Source organism: Felis catus, chromosome B3 (genome assembly GCF_018350175.1).
Source record: "Felis catus isolate Fca126 chromosome B3, F.catus_Fca126_mat1.0, whole genome shotgun sequence".
Lineage (NCBI taxonomy): Eukaryota > Metazoa > Chordata > Mammalia > Carnivora > Felidae > Felis > Felis catus.
In genome coordinates, this window is record NC_058373.1 from 101,943,247 (window position 1) to 101,958,652 (window position 15,406).

Below are 15,406 nucleotides of genomic sequence, written 5' to 3' on the forward strand. Positions count from 1 at the left end.
CTGAGAGACTCGCTCTACAAGCAGAGTCAACATGTGCCTGCCTCAAGGGAATATACGGCCAAGAGAAGCTTATATTTCCCAGCAACATTATCTAGAAGTAACTTCTCAGGAAGGCCTAACTCACTGTGTTGTGTAGGAACCTTTTGTAGGAAGACAATTCCCAATGACCCGCATTTTGACTAAACAGGTGAGGCAGGCCCTTCCAGCCCTCTAATAGAAATTCTAGTTGTCAGATATTTTGTGGAAAGGAACTAGTATTGAGTGGAGTATTAGTCTTGACAAGCCCAGACTTGCACCCCGCTCTCCCCAACTCTTAAAACCCTACATTGTCCTCTTGGCATATAAAATACCCAGTTTTTAACATGATTTAGTAGCTGAGGGCTCTGTTTTATCATTGGTGGATTTTGCATGATTCAACTGTAGGGCACCCAGTGAAAATCTGGCCCATGAGATGCTCTGTAATCTCTGCAACAGATTTTGCCCAAGTGTGCCTTGGGGTTACCCAGACTTCCCTGAATCATGATCAGTGAGTTTTCTGAGCAGCAACTTGGGGCTTTTCAAAGTAGCAAACATGAATCCTAGTGCCAAAGTTGTTAACACGTTATTGGCCCAAGAGCCGGAGCTGTTGTTATTTGCCTGGTCACTCTGCAGACGTATTAGCATTGTTTCAGCAACAACAAGACATGATGGAGAATAGTCTGGTAAAACAGGTCCAGCATGTCGCAGGAAGGACAGCACCAGAGTCCGAGCTGGCAGGGTCTGGACTCTACCGAACTACAGTTTGAGTCGAGGAGGATGTTAGGGGTCTGTACTATGTGCCTGGGGAAGCCTTGTCTCTGTGGTTACTGATGATCCCAGAGGGACCCTCTGCTTGTCACTGTAGAATGAAGGGCCTCCAAGCACAAAATCAAGCCTGTGTTTGGTTCCCCCAGGGGGCCTGAAATCAGGGCCTGATTTCAGAGGAGGCCAGGTTTCTTTAATCAATCCCAGTTAACTACCTTAAAAATTGAAAATTGGAAGGTTCCCACTTACTCTGGGGTGTTTGTCAGTGCCTCAGAATAAAGCACGTGGAAATAGACAGTATATCGTAATCAACATGGTTAGTAATGGATAACACTTTATAGAAAACATGAATAACATTTACCCAGCGCGTCAACATTTCTAAGTACTTTGCGGTCATTGTTTACCCAGCCCTAGCACTGACGGGCTGTTTGGCCCTCATCTCACGAGAAGTTGATATGACATAGGAAAAAGACAGGAATTGGGAGGCCTGGTTCTAGTCCCCAGTTCAGCACATACTCCATAAACTAGACTTAGTGACTTAATTTTGCCATCTGTAAAATGAGCAAGGAGTGGAGGAAGCTGATTCTAGAGATTTCTCAAAGATCCCATCAGCGCAGAAATGCTAAAGAGCATGCACAAGGGCTTTGCTTTGGTTGTACTTAGCAACAAGGTGATAACTCTCATGAATTCTGATACTATTTCTATTAATTTTCCCAACTCGAGAATCCCAGATTTGGGCTTATTTCAGATCTGCTTTGGAATTCCTATTATCCTATGGTCTAAGCAATCTCTGGGTCCTTCCAGTCCTGGTACATTTGTCGTCAATATTCAAGCAAAAGGTCAGAGACACATCCAGATACATTCCATAACTTGGAGAAGTGGTCAGCGGACACACACACACACACACACACACACACACACACACGAGTGATAGTTTGGAGTCTAGGATGCCCTTATTCCCATTGGGGCACAGGAAGGCAGAAGAAAGATTAGGCTAAGAATGACAGCAACCCCACCCGTGGGTCCTACAGTTGCCTGGTTTACCTATCACTGTGGAAGCAGAGGAAGCAGCATGTGGAGAGCTACACTGAACCTAGAAAGAAGTTTTCTTTGAGATGAAGACTCATCATGTGTAGTTTTAACATTCTAAGTCAGTTCTCTCCAAATCAAGGGGTTCCTTGCCATATTTTTGGTCATGAATCCCTCTGAGAATCTTATGGAAACTATGGATGATTTCTGCCCAGAAAAGTAAACATATTTACAAATTGGGATATAATTTTAGGGAATTCCTATATGCCCTGAAGCCCATGGACCCCAAGTTAGCCACCCCTAGTCTCAAGTAGTATAAGGGAACCCAATAGCAGGAATATCAGGGCTACACCAAGATTTCAAAGTCCAGAATTTGCTGCCAAAATTGAATTGAACAAGTAGTAACATAAAGGGTTTTTTTTTCTTTTTTTCCCTCTGACCATCACCCTCCTTTCCTTTCTCTATTCCCATATCTTTTGTCATCTCTTCTCGTTCCCTTTCAATTTCTCTCCCCATCTCTTGCACATCTTGCACCACAGATGTTCCAGCCTGGTTAAAAAGCCTCCGCCTGCACAAGTACGCTGCGCTTTTCTCCCAGATGACCTATGAGGAAATGATGGCCCTTACTGAGTGCCAGCTGGAGGCTCAGGTATGTGCTTCAAGGGACCATCCTCTGAGAAGGTGCCCCAGGTGGAACCTGAAGTTGAAGCCCAAGATAGACCTTGTTTGGACCCATACCTGTTCCCACCTAGTAGCTTGCCTTGTTCTAGGAACTGTCAGGTGCTGGCCAGCATTGCATGGTGAGTAAGGCTGGGTTCTTGCCTTCGGGGTCCAGTAGGAGATGGAGACCAGCAGGTAACTCTAAGGCAAATGAGGCTTAGTGAGAAAGAGTATGTTGAAAAAGGTATGACCTAGGTGCATGCTCTACATTCAAGGTGCCAGGGAGGAATCAGTGGAGTGGCCTAGAAGTAACGTTTGGCCAAAGCCTCAAAGAGTCTGTGTCCCTGCTTTTGCTTTCCTTGCCCCATCTTTCCATCTGGCCAACTAGGGTTTGTTTGGACAATGACAGATTGGTTGTCTGTTGTCCAGTCTGGTTTTCAAATCAGCTAACTTCTAGTAGTTAGTGAGTCGAAGCACCAGGTCATGCCTCAGACCTTCCCCAACGTTTTTCTAAAAGCATGTTCAGATTGGACTCAGCTGAGATTGGAGTAAGTTGTGCAAAATCCTTTTTCTTCTAACTACCTTGAATAACATGGGATAGTCACAGAGAATGAGATTACCCCAGGTCTCAGATTTCATTTCCCTATGTGTGCCCATAAAAGAACAATGTTCTCCCTTCCTTCTAAGGCATCTTTCCCCAAGTGTGGATGCCAAAGGCTAGGCCAGTCGACAGACCCCCCTCAAAACGAAGCATGCTTCGTACCATGCTGTGCTCGAGTAAATAAATCTGAGCGATGTCTTTGTTTCCCTTGGTTAAAATGCCATTTGCATGTTTCTAATTGACCTCAGTTTTCCTTCGAGCAATGATTTAAAAGAATTAATGGTCTGAATAAGCTAACAGTATTTCCCTTGCAGGAAGAGGAGATTGTACCATTTGGGGCAGGACTGCTCTGGAAGCATACCTCCCAGCACATGCTGGTTTCCCATTGCATATTCAGTACCCTCAGTTAACCTCTGCAGGCCTGGCTGAATACCAGTATTGAGATGCAAGACAAAGCCCAAAGTCACTGCACATTCTCAGAGAATGAAAGGCACTAATTTCAACTTCCTAACACTTCTCCCGCTGCGTTTTACATCTTGATTGCTCCTTGAGATCCCAGGGATTGATGAGAGCGACCTCTAACAGCATTTTTTGTGTTTGGGTCAGAGTTGAGGGGAAAAAAAAATCTAAGTCTTCAGTTATTGACTTGAGAAAACAAACAAACAAACAAACCAAACGAACAAACAAACAAGAAATAATTGACAGAGAGGGCCAAGCCAGAGGCCAGCACAAATTTTTCAGAGTAATTTAATTCACTTGAACCCAAAGTCAAGGTAAACAAATCTGCCCCCTAACACTTTATCCTAGAGAGTGAGTTCAGTTGTCACTTGAATGTGAATATCTCTGAAGGAGAGGCGTCTGGTGTTCCCATCTTTTCCTTCTTTAAGAGGAATCCTATGACTAGTTGCAAGAAGTCACCAGAAGTCTGTAGTAGAGACCTGATTTAAGAAAGGACCTGCTTGGAAATGTGTGATATCTGTAGTCAACAAGGGTTTAAATAAATCCGTAGGCTCAGCATTGCACACAGTTAAGACAAAATCCACAGTCCTAACTGTGAATCCTAATCATTTAGCTGAAGTGATGACTGGAGACCAAAGATGACCTGAAAACTGCCAAAAATTGCCCTGGTTGTAGGACACCTGGTAGAATTGCACTAGCCTTCACATATTCTTGAGATGGAAAACCTAGGAAAGGGTTGAGAAAACAATGAAGATCTGTATGGGATTGAGACCTTCAGGCAAACTGAGGGACTGACATGGCAAAATATGGAGAAGAGGGTGTATGACTTTAAAATGATCCTTTAAGACTGTGAAGACATTTCATGCTGGGTGGGTAATTGGCTGTTCTAGCTCCCTCTCTCTTCTCCTAAAGGTCACAACCAAAGGACACGGGCAAATGTGTAGCCAGATGTAGTTAAAATATTTAGTAAGGAGAGGTTTATGACAATGAGTACTGAAGAGAGAGACAAATGGATATTTACTGGTCTGCAAATGTAGCAACCAAGAAGACAGTAAATAGCCTCCAAGAGTCTTTAAACTGGTTCTTAAAAATATATCTTTAAATATAACTTTTATTTAATTACAGAATGTTACCAAAGGTGCAAGACACAAAATTGTCATCAGTATTCAGAAGCTCAAAGAAAGACAAAACCTCCTGAAGTCTTTGGAAAGGGTAAGTTATCACCAGGTGAAGGCACATCTCCACCTTTATCACGGGAAGATTCTCAGTCGAAAGTGTCACTGGCAGACCTTTTATAGAGTGTATCACCTTGTTTCCCTATCAGAGGCAGAAAAACATGAAAGGATTTTCAAGTGAACTATCCTGGTTCCCCAAGCTTCTGGGTAACCCGACTGCTGAAATGTACTTATTCCCTGGGTCGAGGCAGCCTGTGACCGGCCATCCCAGTAAACTCCAGGTTCAATAGAGGGAATGAAAATCATTTGGCTGATAAGCACCTATCAGCTGCTACTGTCCCTTTTCGTTTGTTGCCTAAACAAGTTCTCTTCCTATCTTTGTATCCGGACATCACCCTGGTAATGATATTTTTAGGACGTGGTGGCTTTATGATTTCATCTGAGGTGCAGAGGAGAGCAGGCCTGTTCCTGGGCTGCCCTCTGCCCCAAGTTGGGATTCTTGTGCATTGCTGTTGGGAGGTGGTTGGGACTGGTGGGTGGAAAGTTCTGTAGGGATGTGCCGCCTGCGGAGCCTGAGTGGTGAGGTCCTCTAGTGTGTCCAGGGTGACTTTGGAAGGAAACAAAGTATTGAGGGAGGTAGGGCTAATGCCCTACCTATGTTCTGTAAGAACATAAACGTTTTAATGCAGTAAGAGGTTTTTTTTTGTTTGTCTGTTTTTTAAATTTTTTTTTTCAACGTTTATTTATTTTTGGGACAGAGAGAGACAGAGCATGAACAGGGGAGGGGCAGAGAGAGAGGGAGACACAGAATCGGAAACAGGCTCCAGGCTCTGAGCCATCAGCCCAGAGCCTGACGCGGGGCTCGAACTCACGGACCGCGAGATCGTGACCTGGCTGAAGTCGGACGCTTAACCGACTGCACCACCCAGTCGCCCCGAGAGGTTTTTTTTTAACTTATAAAAATAGGGGCGCCTGGCTGGCTCAGTCAGAAGAGCATATGAGTCTTCATCTCAGGGTCATGAGTTCGAGCCCTGCATTGGGTGTAGAGGTCACTTAAATAAATAAAACTTAAAAAAAAATTTTTTTTAAAGATGTGTGTATATAATTTTATATACAACATATAAAGTTATATTTAATGCATATCACATAAAATATAAAGTATATGTATAGAATAAGCATATATAACTTTATAAGGAAAGTGGCTTTAAAGCCATGGGATAGATATAGAGGCTACTCACATGCCCATCTGTGATGAAAGGTCTGCCCCTAATTAAAGTGAATCACAAATGACACGTGACCTATCCAACTGAACCCGAGGTTATTGTTGTTCTTAATTTTATGATAACTCCTTTACCAAGAGGTTTGTCCAACAGAGTGATTATTGCCATCTTTAATATAAGAAACCATTCTCTTTTGGGGACCATTCAAAAGGCCAATTTTCTCCTTATCTGTTAGAAAGCACAGAAAGCTTTCTGCATAATGACTAGCTTGCTAAGTATTACAGTGAAAGGGTGACTGTCCACCCACCCCACCCAACCCCCACCCCTTACCTCCAGAGCATCCTTTAGGAACTCACAGGAACTCTGCACTGAGGAAATGCACCCACCTGAAAGACGAGATGGAACTGCTGTTTGCCCTACTCCCTGTAGCCTTGGGCCATATCAGTGTGTGGACACACAAGGGCACAGGGTGGCACAGGTGGCCTTAATATGCCACAGACTTTCTCTCTGGCCTTTGATGAGTCCGTGCCATTTCACACCTAGGATAATAGTGATTCCACAAAAATACTTTCTGCCTGGTTCACTGGAATGGGAATTTTTTTTAAGTTTATTTTTATTTATTTTGAGAGAGAAACAGAGTACAAGCAGGGGAGGGGCAGAGAGCGACAGGGAGAGAGAGAATCCCAAGCAGGCTCTGCACTGTCAGCACAGAGCCTGATGTGGGGCTCAAACTCATGAACCGTGACATCATCATGACCTGAGCCTAAATCAAGAGTCAGATGCTCAACTGACTGAGCCACTTAGGTGCCTGGGATGGGAATTGATAAAAAGATGACAAATTTCATACAAAGTCTGAGAGCAGCTAATGATCAAGAGAAGAGCAGTAATGAGTTTATTTCGACGTCCCTGAGGAGGAATGCTTGTGCGTCTAGGAGACCAGCACGTTCAGCTTGCTTCAGAACACCTGAGTACAGACACTTGTGTGCTTGTCCCTTCAGGAGCTCATGACCTGGGGTTGGGGGTCCTCAGCATCCACTGGGGACTCAGCCCCTTGGCTCGCTCCTCTGGGACCCAAGGCTCTCCTGCTCTTTGAGGGAGGGAGTCATCCCTAATGTGTTACCACTTAGGCCACCAGCAAACTCCATCAGCCCTTTCTCTCGTGCTCCCACACGTCCTAAGCTGGTTATGCTGTTGAAAATGCTATCATCAGGCCTTTGCTTGCCTACAGCATTCTTACCTCACATAGAACTGGCCCCGCCCAGGGCTAGTTCATAATCAGTGGTTGCTGCAGATAAGCTCAATGTCCAGAGCCCTTCCACTCAGCCTGAACACTTACTAAGCAGCTGCCTTGGACTACATTTACCCCATCCACTGGAGGCTACCCGTGAGTAACACAGTAATATGTGGCTCCTGCCTTTGGGGAGCACGAGATGCACACTGTGACACAGACATGTCACACAGACACGGCCAGTGCTCTCAAATCCCTTGTGATCAGTGTCGTCACTGAGGCAGGTGGGGGAATCTTCCTGGGATGAAGCACAGCACTCTGCAGTGGTGACGAAGAGGGAAACCTCGGAGGAGCCGACACTGGCTGGAAGACTCGTTAGGAACCTACAGCCAGACTTGGTGCACCCTGGAGCTAAGGCAGGGCCCGCGAGGGTGGAGAGGGATAAGAGAGGTCGTTTAGCAGAAGTCCGGGCAGTGGCCTTGGTGCCGTGCCATTTGGAAACAGCAGATATAGGAGGAGTTGCCAGGTTTGGAGAAGTGGAGTTGAGTTCAGTTGGCCAGATTGAGTCTGAGGTGCCTTTGGGACACCCAGGCAGAAAAGGCAAATTAGTGGCCAGAAGAACAAGGCTAGAGTCCACAAGGCCTTGAAAGACTCATCTGTGGGTCATCTGTGCATAATGGCAGTTGACTCCAGAAGTGTGTGCCAAGTGGAAGAGCTGAGGACAGACCCCAAGAAGCACCATCCAGAAGATATGGAGGTACTAAACAGTGACAGGCTGAGCCCACCCAGGGGGTCAGAGAAGCATTTGAAGGAGCAAATCCCATCAGGTGCTGTGGATGTGTCCCCTACAGTGAGGACTGAACACTGCCCCCTGGAACTGGCTGCCAGCAGGTCACTGATGGCCATGATGAGAAGGGATACAAGGAGAAAGGAGGGATAGAAGCAGAAACTCAGGAACCCAGAAGTGTGAATGGGTGTTGAGGCCACGGGGTAAGGAAGTACATACTTCTCAAGATGTTTGGTGGAAAAGAAAAAGGAAAGATTAGAATGTTGCTGGGGCAAACTTTTCAACATTGATCTTTAATAACGAAAATGTTTCACATGCTTTTATTCACTGTCCTTTTTCAACTAATTCCCAAACTATGAAGCTAAACTATTCCCTGGGAACCTGGCACAGAGAAAGGACACACACACACACACACACACACACACACAAAATGTTCCCACAGCTCCCTGTCCTGGCTGCATGCTCACACTGTATGGGCCCCAGAAACTGTAAGCATCTCAGGGCAAGGATTCTATTGTATTTGTTTCTAGGTCCCTGATGCTTCACAGTGCTTAGCTCCTGGTTGGGCCCAGCTGGAGTGTGGTGAATGAAAGGTGGCAGGGGAGTAGATTTAAGTAGGTGCAGGAGTGCTGTCTACTGTGCAAGAGGTCCAGGTCTGCTCACACTGGGGGAAGGATGGGACCATGGTCAGTGTGTAAGTGTCGAGACACTGGCTGCCCAAGTTCTGTCTTCCAGACGATTTGCCCCTTGCTGCTGTCACGTGCCCTGAGAAAGGTTTCAAACCAGTCTTCCTCTAAGACCTAAGAAAGCCAGGTGAGGGGTTGGCAAGTAGCTTCCTGTCCTGTGCATGGGCCCTGAGCTGTGCCACCAGAGCTGACTGCTGGCATTGGTGGGCCGGCCTTCGTGGAACCCCCTCTGCCATGAGCTCCTCGGCTAGGCACATTAGCGAACGGACAGCTTCATTTTGCCTCTTTGTGTTTATAATGTAGGAGTATATTTATGGTCTGAAGGATCAGTAGAGACTTGGGTTGGTTCCCTATTTTTGTCAACATGGAGAGTTAATTCCCACAGCTAGTTGGAGGACACTGGATTGGGTGTCACTTGGGCCATTTTCTAGCTTCCTTCTCAACTTGGGCACTCAGTGTTGAGTTCTAGAATTGATTTCTGAAGAGTCAGATATGTAACCCTACAAAGGCTGGCATAAGGGGCATTGTTAACTTGTTAGCCGAGTGTTTTCTTTGAGACAGTGGCTTCAAGTCTATGGGGGAAGACAAAACAAAAAAAACTCTGCATGATTCCTGATAAGTTATATTTGACAGAAAGTGTCCATCATTATTCATTAGGTTTATGGCTTCCTTTTTGGTGTGGTTGTCTCCAGTGGAGTAAGGTAAGATTTGAACTTGGGGCAAGTGTATGTTTCCTGTTCCAAAGAGTTCAGCTATTAGCATAATCAAAATCCCCTTCCTCCATCACTGAGTAACTACAGAAGCCTTTTTGCATGTGACAAGAGCCAAGTGAGGGTTGTTTGGTGGCAGTTGACACAATGTCATGAGCATGCATTTGCTCACCTCAGTGTTAGCTGTCACGTGGGATGGCATGGCAGGGATGCATGTGATCTCCCAAATAGGCCAGCCAGCTCTGCCTACTCAGCTCCCACTCAGTGAGGAAGCTTCATCCCTTCTCTCTCCTTCTGCTTCCCCCCTCCCCCACCCACCCCAGTCAGGGACTGGACAGGATCAAGAGCCGCCACATCCCAGGTGCCAGTTAGGCAGTTGGCAGGAAGTGAAGGACCTAGAGGCAGGGATCCCCCCCCACACCCCAGTTGGCACATAGTTGGATCAGGAAAGGCCATAGGTGCTCTCCTGGCATGGGTCAGCTAGCTTGCCTCATATGCCCTGCCCTGATAGATCACCAAGTCCAAAATCGAGCGACCAGTCACGTGACTCCATCTAGACTCTGGAAAAGACTGGTCCAGTCTGGGCAGCAGGAAAACTGGGAATGACTCCTGCCTCAGGTTTGCTGGCGTAGGCAGCAAGCTAGTCTTCCCCACGCCATGTCTGCCAGGTTTAGGAGGAAGGCTGTAGACTCTCAAGCTCTCCTCTTTAAAAGAAAAATGGACGCTCTCCTCTAAAACAGGCCGGACAGTGGCCCCGGCCAGGACTGAAACAATTCTGATGGCTACTTAGCATTTCACTTTACTCAATGACCCTGGGTGCCAACTAGGCTAAGTTTCTGCTTCCAACCTCCTGAGCAAAGCAGGTTCCCGCCAATGGTGGGGCTGGGCTATTGGTGTTTTGCTGCCCTGAACTGAAACGTGCCTATTCAAGGCTGCCGTCCTCCAGTTTCCTTTTTCTAATCAATTGATAGGAAGTCCAATGTGCTATCGATTGATTGGAAAGTCTGGGTGTAGAGGTGATCGTGTTCCATGGGCTTGTGTTCCTGGACACCATCAAGCAGTTTTTCTCAGAGGAACCCAGGAATGGACTGGTACTCATGCTTCAGGCTTTTGAAATGATGTCTTTGCCATTCTGTGCTCTCAGGAGAGTAAATACTTCATTAGTAATCAGGGCCTTGATTGTCAGTGTCCTTCCTGGGTCCCAAGGAGAGGTCTGTTGCAAAAGCACTTGGGCAGCACTGGGGCAGAGGGCCGGACCGCTCTCCATGCCAAAGATGATTCCCAGGCCCTGACACCCAGCCACAAGCGTCAGAGCCTGTCCTGTGCCTCTGTGAGGATCTGGCACGTAGATAAATGTCGACCAGAATCAGCGCTCACTCTTTTTCCTAATAAATAACCACCAGTATATCAAACTGTATGTGCAGAAGGCCCCAATTTTATTATACAACATATAAAACCATTTGTATTATGTACAATTTTAGTTGATCCTTAAACAACATGGGGCACTGACTCCTCCCCTGGGCAGCTGAAAATCCATGTGTAACTTCTGACTCCCCAAAAACTGAACTACTAATAGCCTACTGTTGACTGGAAGCCTTACTGAAGATATATTGTACACTATATATGTTATATTCTGTATTCCTATAATAAAGTCAGCTACAGAATAGAAAATGCTAAGAGAATCATCAGTAAATTCTCAACACTGTACTGTATTTATCGGAAAAATCCGCATGTAAGTGGACACACACAGTCCAAACTCATGTTGTTCAAGAGTCAACTGTATTGTATACACATATATTGTACATATTTCTCTCCAGAATGAAACTTCAACAACATGTCACTCCCTTGCTCAAAACTTCCCCTGATGTCTCTTCTCATTTAAAAAAACTCCCAGCTTCCTTGCCTCCATGCTCAGGCCCCAGTAGAAACCTCATTCCCCACCCTCTCCTCTCCCCATCCTGTTCCACCTCCTTGCTATTTCTCACACACCCTGGCATGCCCCCACCTCAGAGTCTCTGCCTTCACCATGCCCTCTGCATGGGGCACGCTTTCCCAGGGTCTTCACGCCCACATTCATTTGGGTTCCCAGTCCAACATCACCCCCTCAGACAGCCTCCCTTCACAGCCACCCTGGCCTGCACCCTAGTGCAGTATGTTCATCTCAGGGTGGGTTGTAAACTCCCCAAGGGAACCACAAAGACTCTTCCCCCCATAACCTCTTCCCTAAGACAGTGCCCAGTTCATCACAGCACTTGACACATACCTATTAACAAAGAAGCACATGACATGGGAACCTGACCCTGACCTGCAGCTTTACAGATATTAACATCCTCACAACCACCCATTGAGGCAGATGTTATCTTTATTTTATACACAGGAATAGGCACAGGGAGGTTAAGTTGTTTACCCAAGGTCATACAGTAGTGTCAGAATTTGAACCCCAGCATCTGTCCTAGAGTCTGTATTCTTTGAAGTTTTACTTGTTTTGAGAGAGAGGGAGAGAGCCAGCAGGGGAGGGGCAGAGAGAGAGAGAGAGAATCCCTAGCAGTCTCTGCACCGTTAGGGCAGAGCCCAAGGTGGGGCTCGATCCCAAACACCGTGAGATCATGATCTGAGTGAGATCAGACACTTAACGGACTGAGCCATCCAGGCACCCTCCTAGAGTCTGTATTCTTAACCACTGCCCTGTGGTGCCTGTGTCGTGGGCTGAGGGTGTGAACGAGCAGGTCCCTTCATCCTACACAGGACAGGAAGTTACCACATGACCCAGCTTTATTATACAGCTTCTAAAGTGTGTGCATGTAAAATATGTAAATGCTTTTTATAGAAATTCACTGAGGAAGCCAGGGAAGGAAATGTACAAAATCGTTTTAGTGATCACCTCTAGATGGTGGGATTTTCAGGTGATGTATATTTTCCTCACTATGCATATCTGTATTTTGCCAAGTTTTCTACCGGGCTAATAATAGAATGATAAAATGGCTGCATTTCCGAAGACTGTTGGGATGAAGGGGCCAGCAGCTGTGAGTCCCGCCTGGGAATAGCTCCGGGCAGGGGGAGGGAGATGTCAAGGTGGGCCACCCCCAGTGCTGACCCTAACCAAAGTCTTCTCCCTCTGGCCATCCAGGACATCATCGAAGGGGGCAACCTGCGCATCCCGCTCCAGGAGCTGCACCAGATGATCCTGACTCCCATCAAGGCCTACAGCTCCCCAAGCACCACCCCCGAGGCTTGCCGCCGGGAGCCCCAGGCCCCCCACCCACCCTCACTGATGGGCCCTGAGGGCCAGACCCCTGACTGCAAAGACAGTGCCGCAGCCACTGGTGCCACAGCTACCGCCTCCGCTGGGGCCAGCGGTGGGCTCCAGCCACACCAGCTGAGTAGCTGTGATGGGGAGCTGGCCGTCGCCCCCCTGCCGGAGGGGGATCTCCCTGGGCAGTTCACACGTGTCATGGGGAAAGGTAGAGCCTGATTCTCCCACCTCCGCCATTGTTCTCTCAACACCACTAATCAGAGCTCCTGGTTCCTGAGGAGCTTCCCCAAGGTGCTAGATAAACCTGTCAGGGTAGATGCCATTAGCCCATTTACAGATGAGGAGAGTGAGGCTCAAAGGTTGTCATTTGGAACTGAACTCCAATCTCTCTGACCCCCAGAGGCCTCTTCCTTAACCCTGTCTCCTTTTCTCTTCCACTCCCTCAAAGCTGGGCCCTCCTAGCAGAGTGAGTGCTCATTGGGCCTCTGGGCCTGCGGGCGGAAGGAAGTCAGCCCTTCCCTTACTTAATACAGACTACTCTTTGAAGGCACCATAGCCATGCTGTGTACCTGTCTGGAGGGCAGACCGAATTCTCATGTGATTCTTTGGGTAGGAGCACTCTTTCTACCTCCCCCATGCGTGGCACAGTGACTACGTGATTATCTTTGAAAGGTCCAGTGCTAGAATAATTTGCGCTTACACGGGGTGTCCCACACCCCGTGTAATCACAAGAAAGTGTGATTATTTTAAAAACGCAATGAATGCCAGTACTTTTCCTTTGGGAAGAAGAAACAATTTTTTCTTCTTTATTGTCCAATATTTCAGATCATTTTATTTTATTTTTTTAATTTTTTTTAACATTTATTTATTTTTGAGACAGAGAGAGGCAGAGCATGAACAGGGGAGGGTCAGAGAAAGAGGGAGACACAGAATCTGAAACAGGCTCCAGGCTCTGAGCTGTCAGCACAGAGCCCAACGCGGGGCTCGAACCCACGGACCGTGAGATCATGACCTGAGCCGAAGTCGGACGCTTAACCGACTGAGCCACCCAGGCGCCCCCAGATCATTTTAAAGAAACCAAGTTTTTACCAAAAGAAATGGACACCTGAGTCTTAGAGGTGCAGTGAGAAACTTCCCATGTGCCCACATCCTAAAAAAAAAAAAAAAAAGACTTACCTCCATAGGAATCTGGTTCAGAGGAGACTTGTATCATCCCTTTGAGCTGAGATGACCAGGGTGGGTCCCTGGTCTCCTCCCACTCACCTCCTAGCTCTCTCTACCTCCCAACTTCCCACCCCCAATGGGGGCTCTTCACAGTGTGGGATTAGAACAGATGACCCCCTGGGTAAAGATACATGTGGGAGTGGGTACCTGAGCGTAACCCCTGGTGGGCTCGGAGACCCGAACTTCTCTGGCGTGGCTACTTGTTACAGTTTAGCTACTTTCAAATAAATTATAAATCCATGCTCAACATAAAAAATCAAAACTAAACAAAATGATGGAAAGTGAAAAATAACCTGTCCCCCAAGCCCTGCCATCTTCCTCTGCAGAGGTGACTGCTATAAACAGGTTTAGAATATCCCTTCAGGAACTTTGTACTAATCGTATGCAAGCACATAAGAATCCTTTTCACACACAAACAGGTGTTGTTTATACATTTTTCTGCAGCTAGTTTTTCCTACATGATATACTTTTAATATTTCTATCCATACGATATCACCACCCTATTCTTTTTTAAACGTTGCATACTGTTCCGCTGTATGCAAAAAGTATAATTTAACAGGACCCCAGTTAATGGACACTGAGGTGGTTTTCAAGTTTTTGTTATTACAAACAATGCTGTACTGAAAATCTATGTGCAAAGACATGATATAAGTGGGATTCTGTGACACACTGGTTATTCAGGATTAGGAAGAGAAAGGAATCATTAGGCCCAGGTTTCAAGCTTGGTCTACTTGAGTGCAAGGCATTTTCACTTCTGACATCTTTTGTCCAACCACCTCTACCGCAGCCTTCTAAACACCCCCATCAAAATCAGAGCATCACCGCCTCTAGGATGAGATTAGAATGGGCTATGATATCGGGGTCATGAGAATCCCAGTGGGGGTGTGCACTCTCCTTGCTGACTGACTCTGCTCGGTCTTATTGCTTCAGTTTCTTGAGTGTGTAGGTGAACTTGTGTGTGTATAAAGGTGTGTTACCACTTTGAGAAAATAACCCTCCAATGAAGGAGTAGCGGGCTCCTGCCCATGTGTGTGCCCACACACCTCATGTCCTAAAAGATGTGCCAGACTTATTCCTCCAAATGAGGTGCACAGTTCATTCATCAAATTATGAAGACTGCTTTCTGAGAACGTTGATGGTCTTTGATGCCTTTGAACTCTCTTCTCCAAAGGAGCCTCTTTCAAAGATAGAGCTCAGGACACGGCTGAATTCTTCTCCCAGAGTGTCTCAGGCTGGATTGCAGAAGGCTTAATATAGAATGGTATGCCTGGAATTAAGCGAAGGGGCTTCTCAAAGCGAGGGCTCCTGTGGTGACCAAGCCTTTGACTTCAGTGGAATGAGGAGCCTCCTGGCCTTTTTTGTGAACCTTACGTAAAGCCACAGGCACACATACCTCTCAAAATATTGGTCCTGAAAGGAAATCAGAGACAGATCTCCGAGGTTAGAATGGGTTTGCATGTTTCTAATTCATCTTTTCTATTTTTTTTTTAATTCACAGTGTGCACACAGCTCTTGGTCTCCAGACCTGATGAGGAAAATATAAGTTCCTATTTACAGCTCATAGACAAGTGTCTAATTCATGAGGTGAGTA

At 46.5% G+C, this 15,406-nt stretch overlaps 1 protein-coding gene across 5 annotated transcripts in view; it reads left to right on the forward strand.

The window, feature by feature from the left end:
- The window catches only part of SAMD4A (sterile alpha motif domain containing 4A), a 215,714-nt gene that overhangs the window by 170,631 nt on the left and 29,677 nt on the right, over nt 1-15,406 (forward strand). For 4 of the 5 annotated variants that reach the window (XM_023255700.2, XM_023255702.2, XM_023255701.2 and 1 more), the window contains 4 exons: nt 2,352-2,461; nt 4,658-4,744; nt 12,466-12,799; nt 15,314-15,399. In XM_023255700.2, the coding sequence (XP_023111468.1) occupies nt 2,352-2,461; nt 4,658-4,744; nt 12,466-12,799; nt 15,314-15,399 (617 nt within the window). Of the gene's footprint in view, nt 1-2,351; nt 2,462-4,657; nt 4,745-7,194; nt 7,312-12,465; nt 12,800-15,313; nt 15,400-15,406 lie in introns of those variants that run through there. The other variant, XM_006932873.5, reaches the window with a different exon arrangement.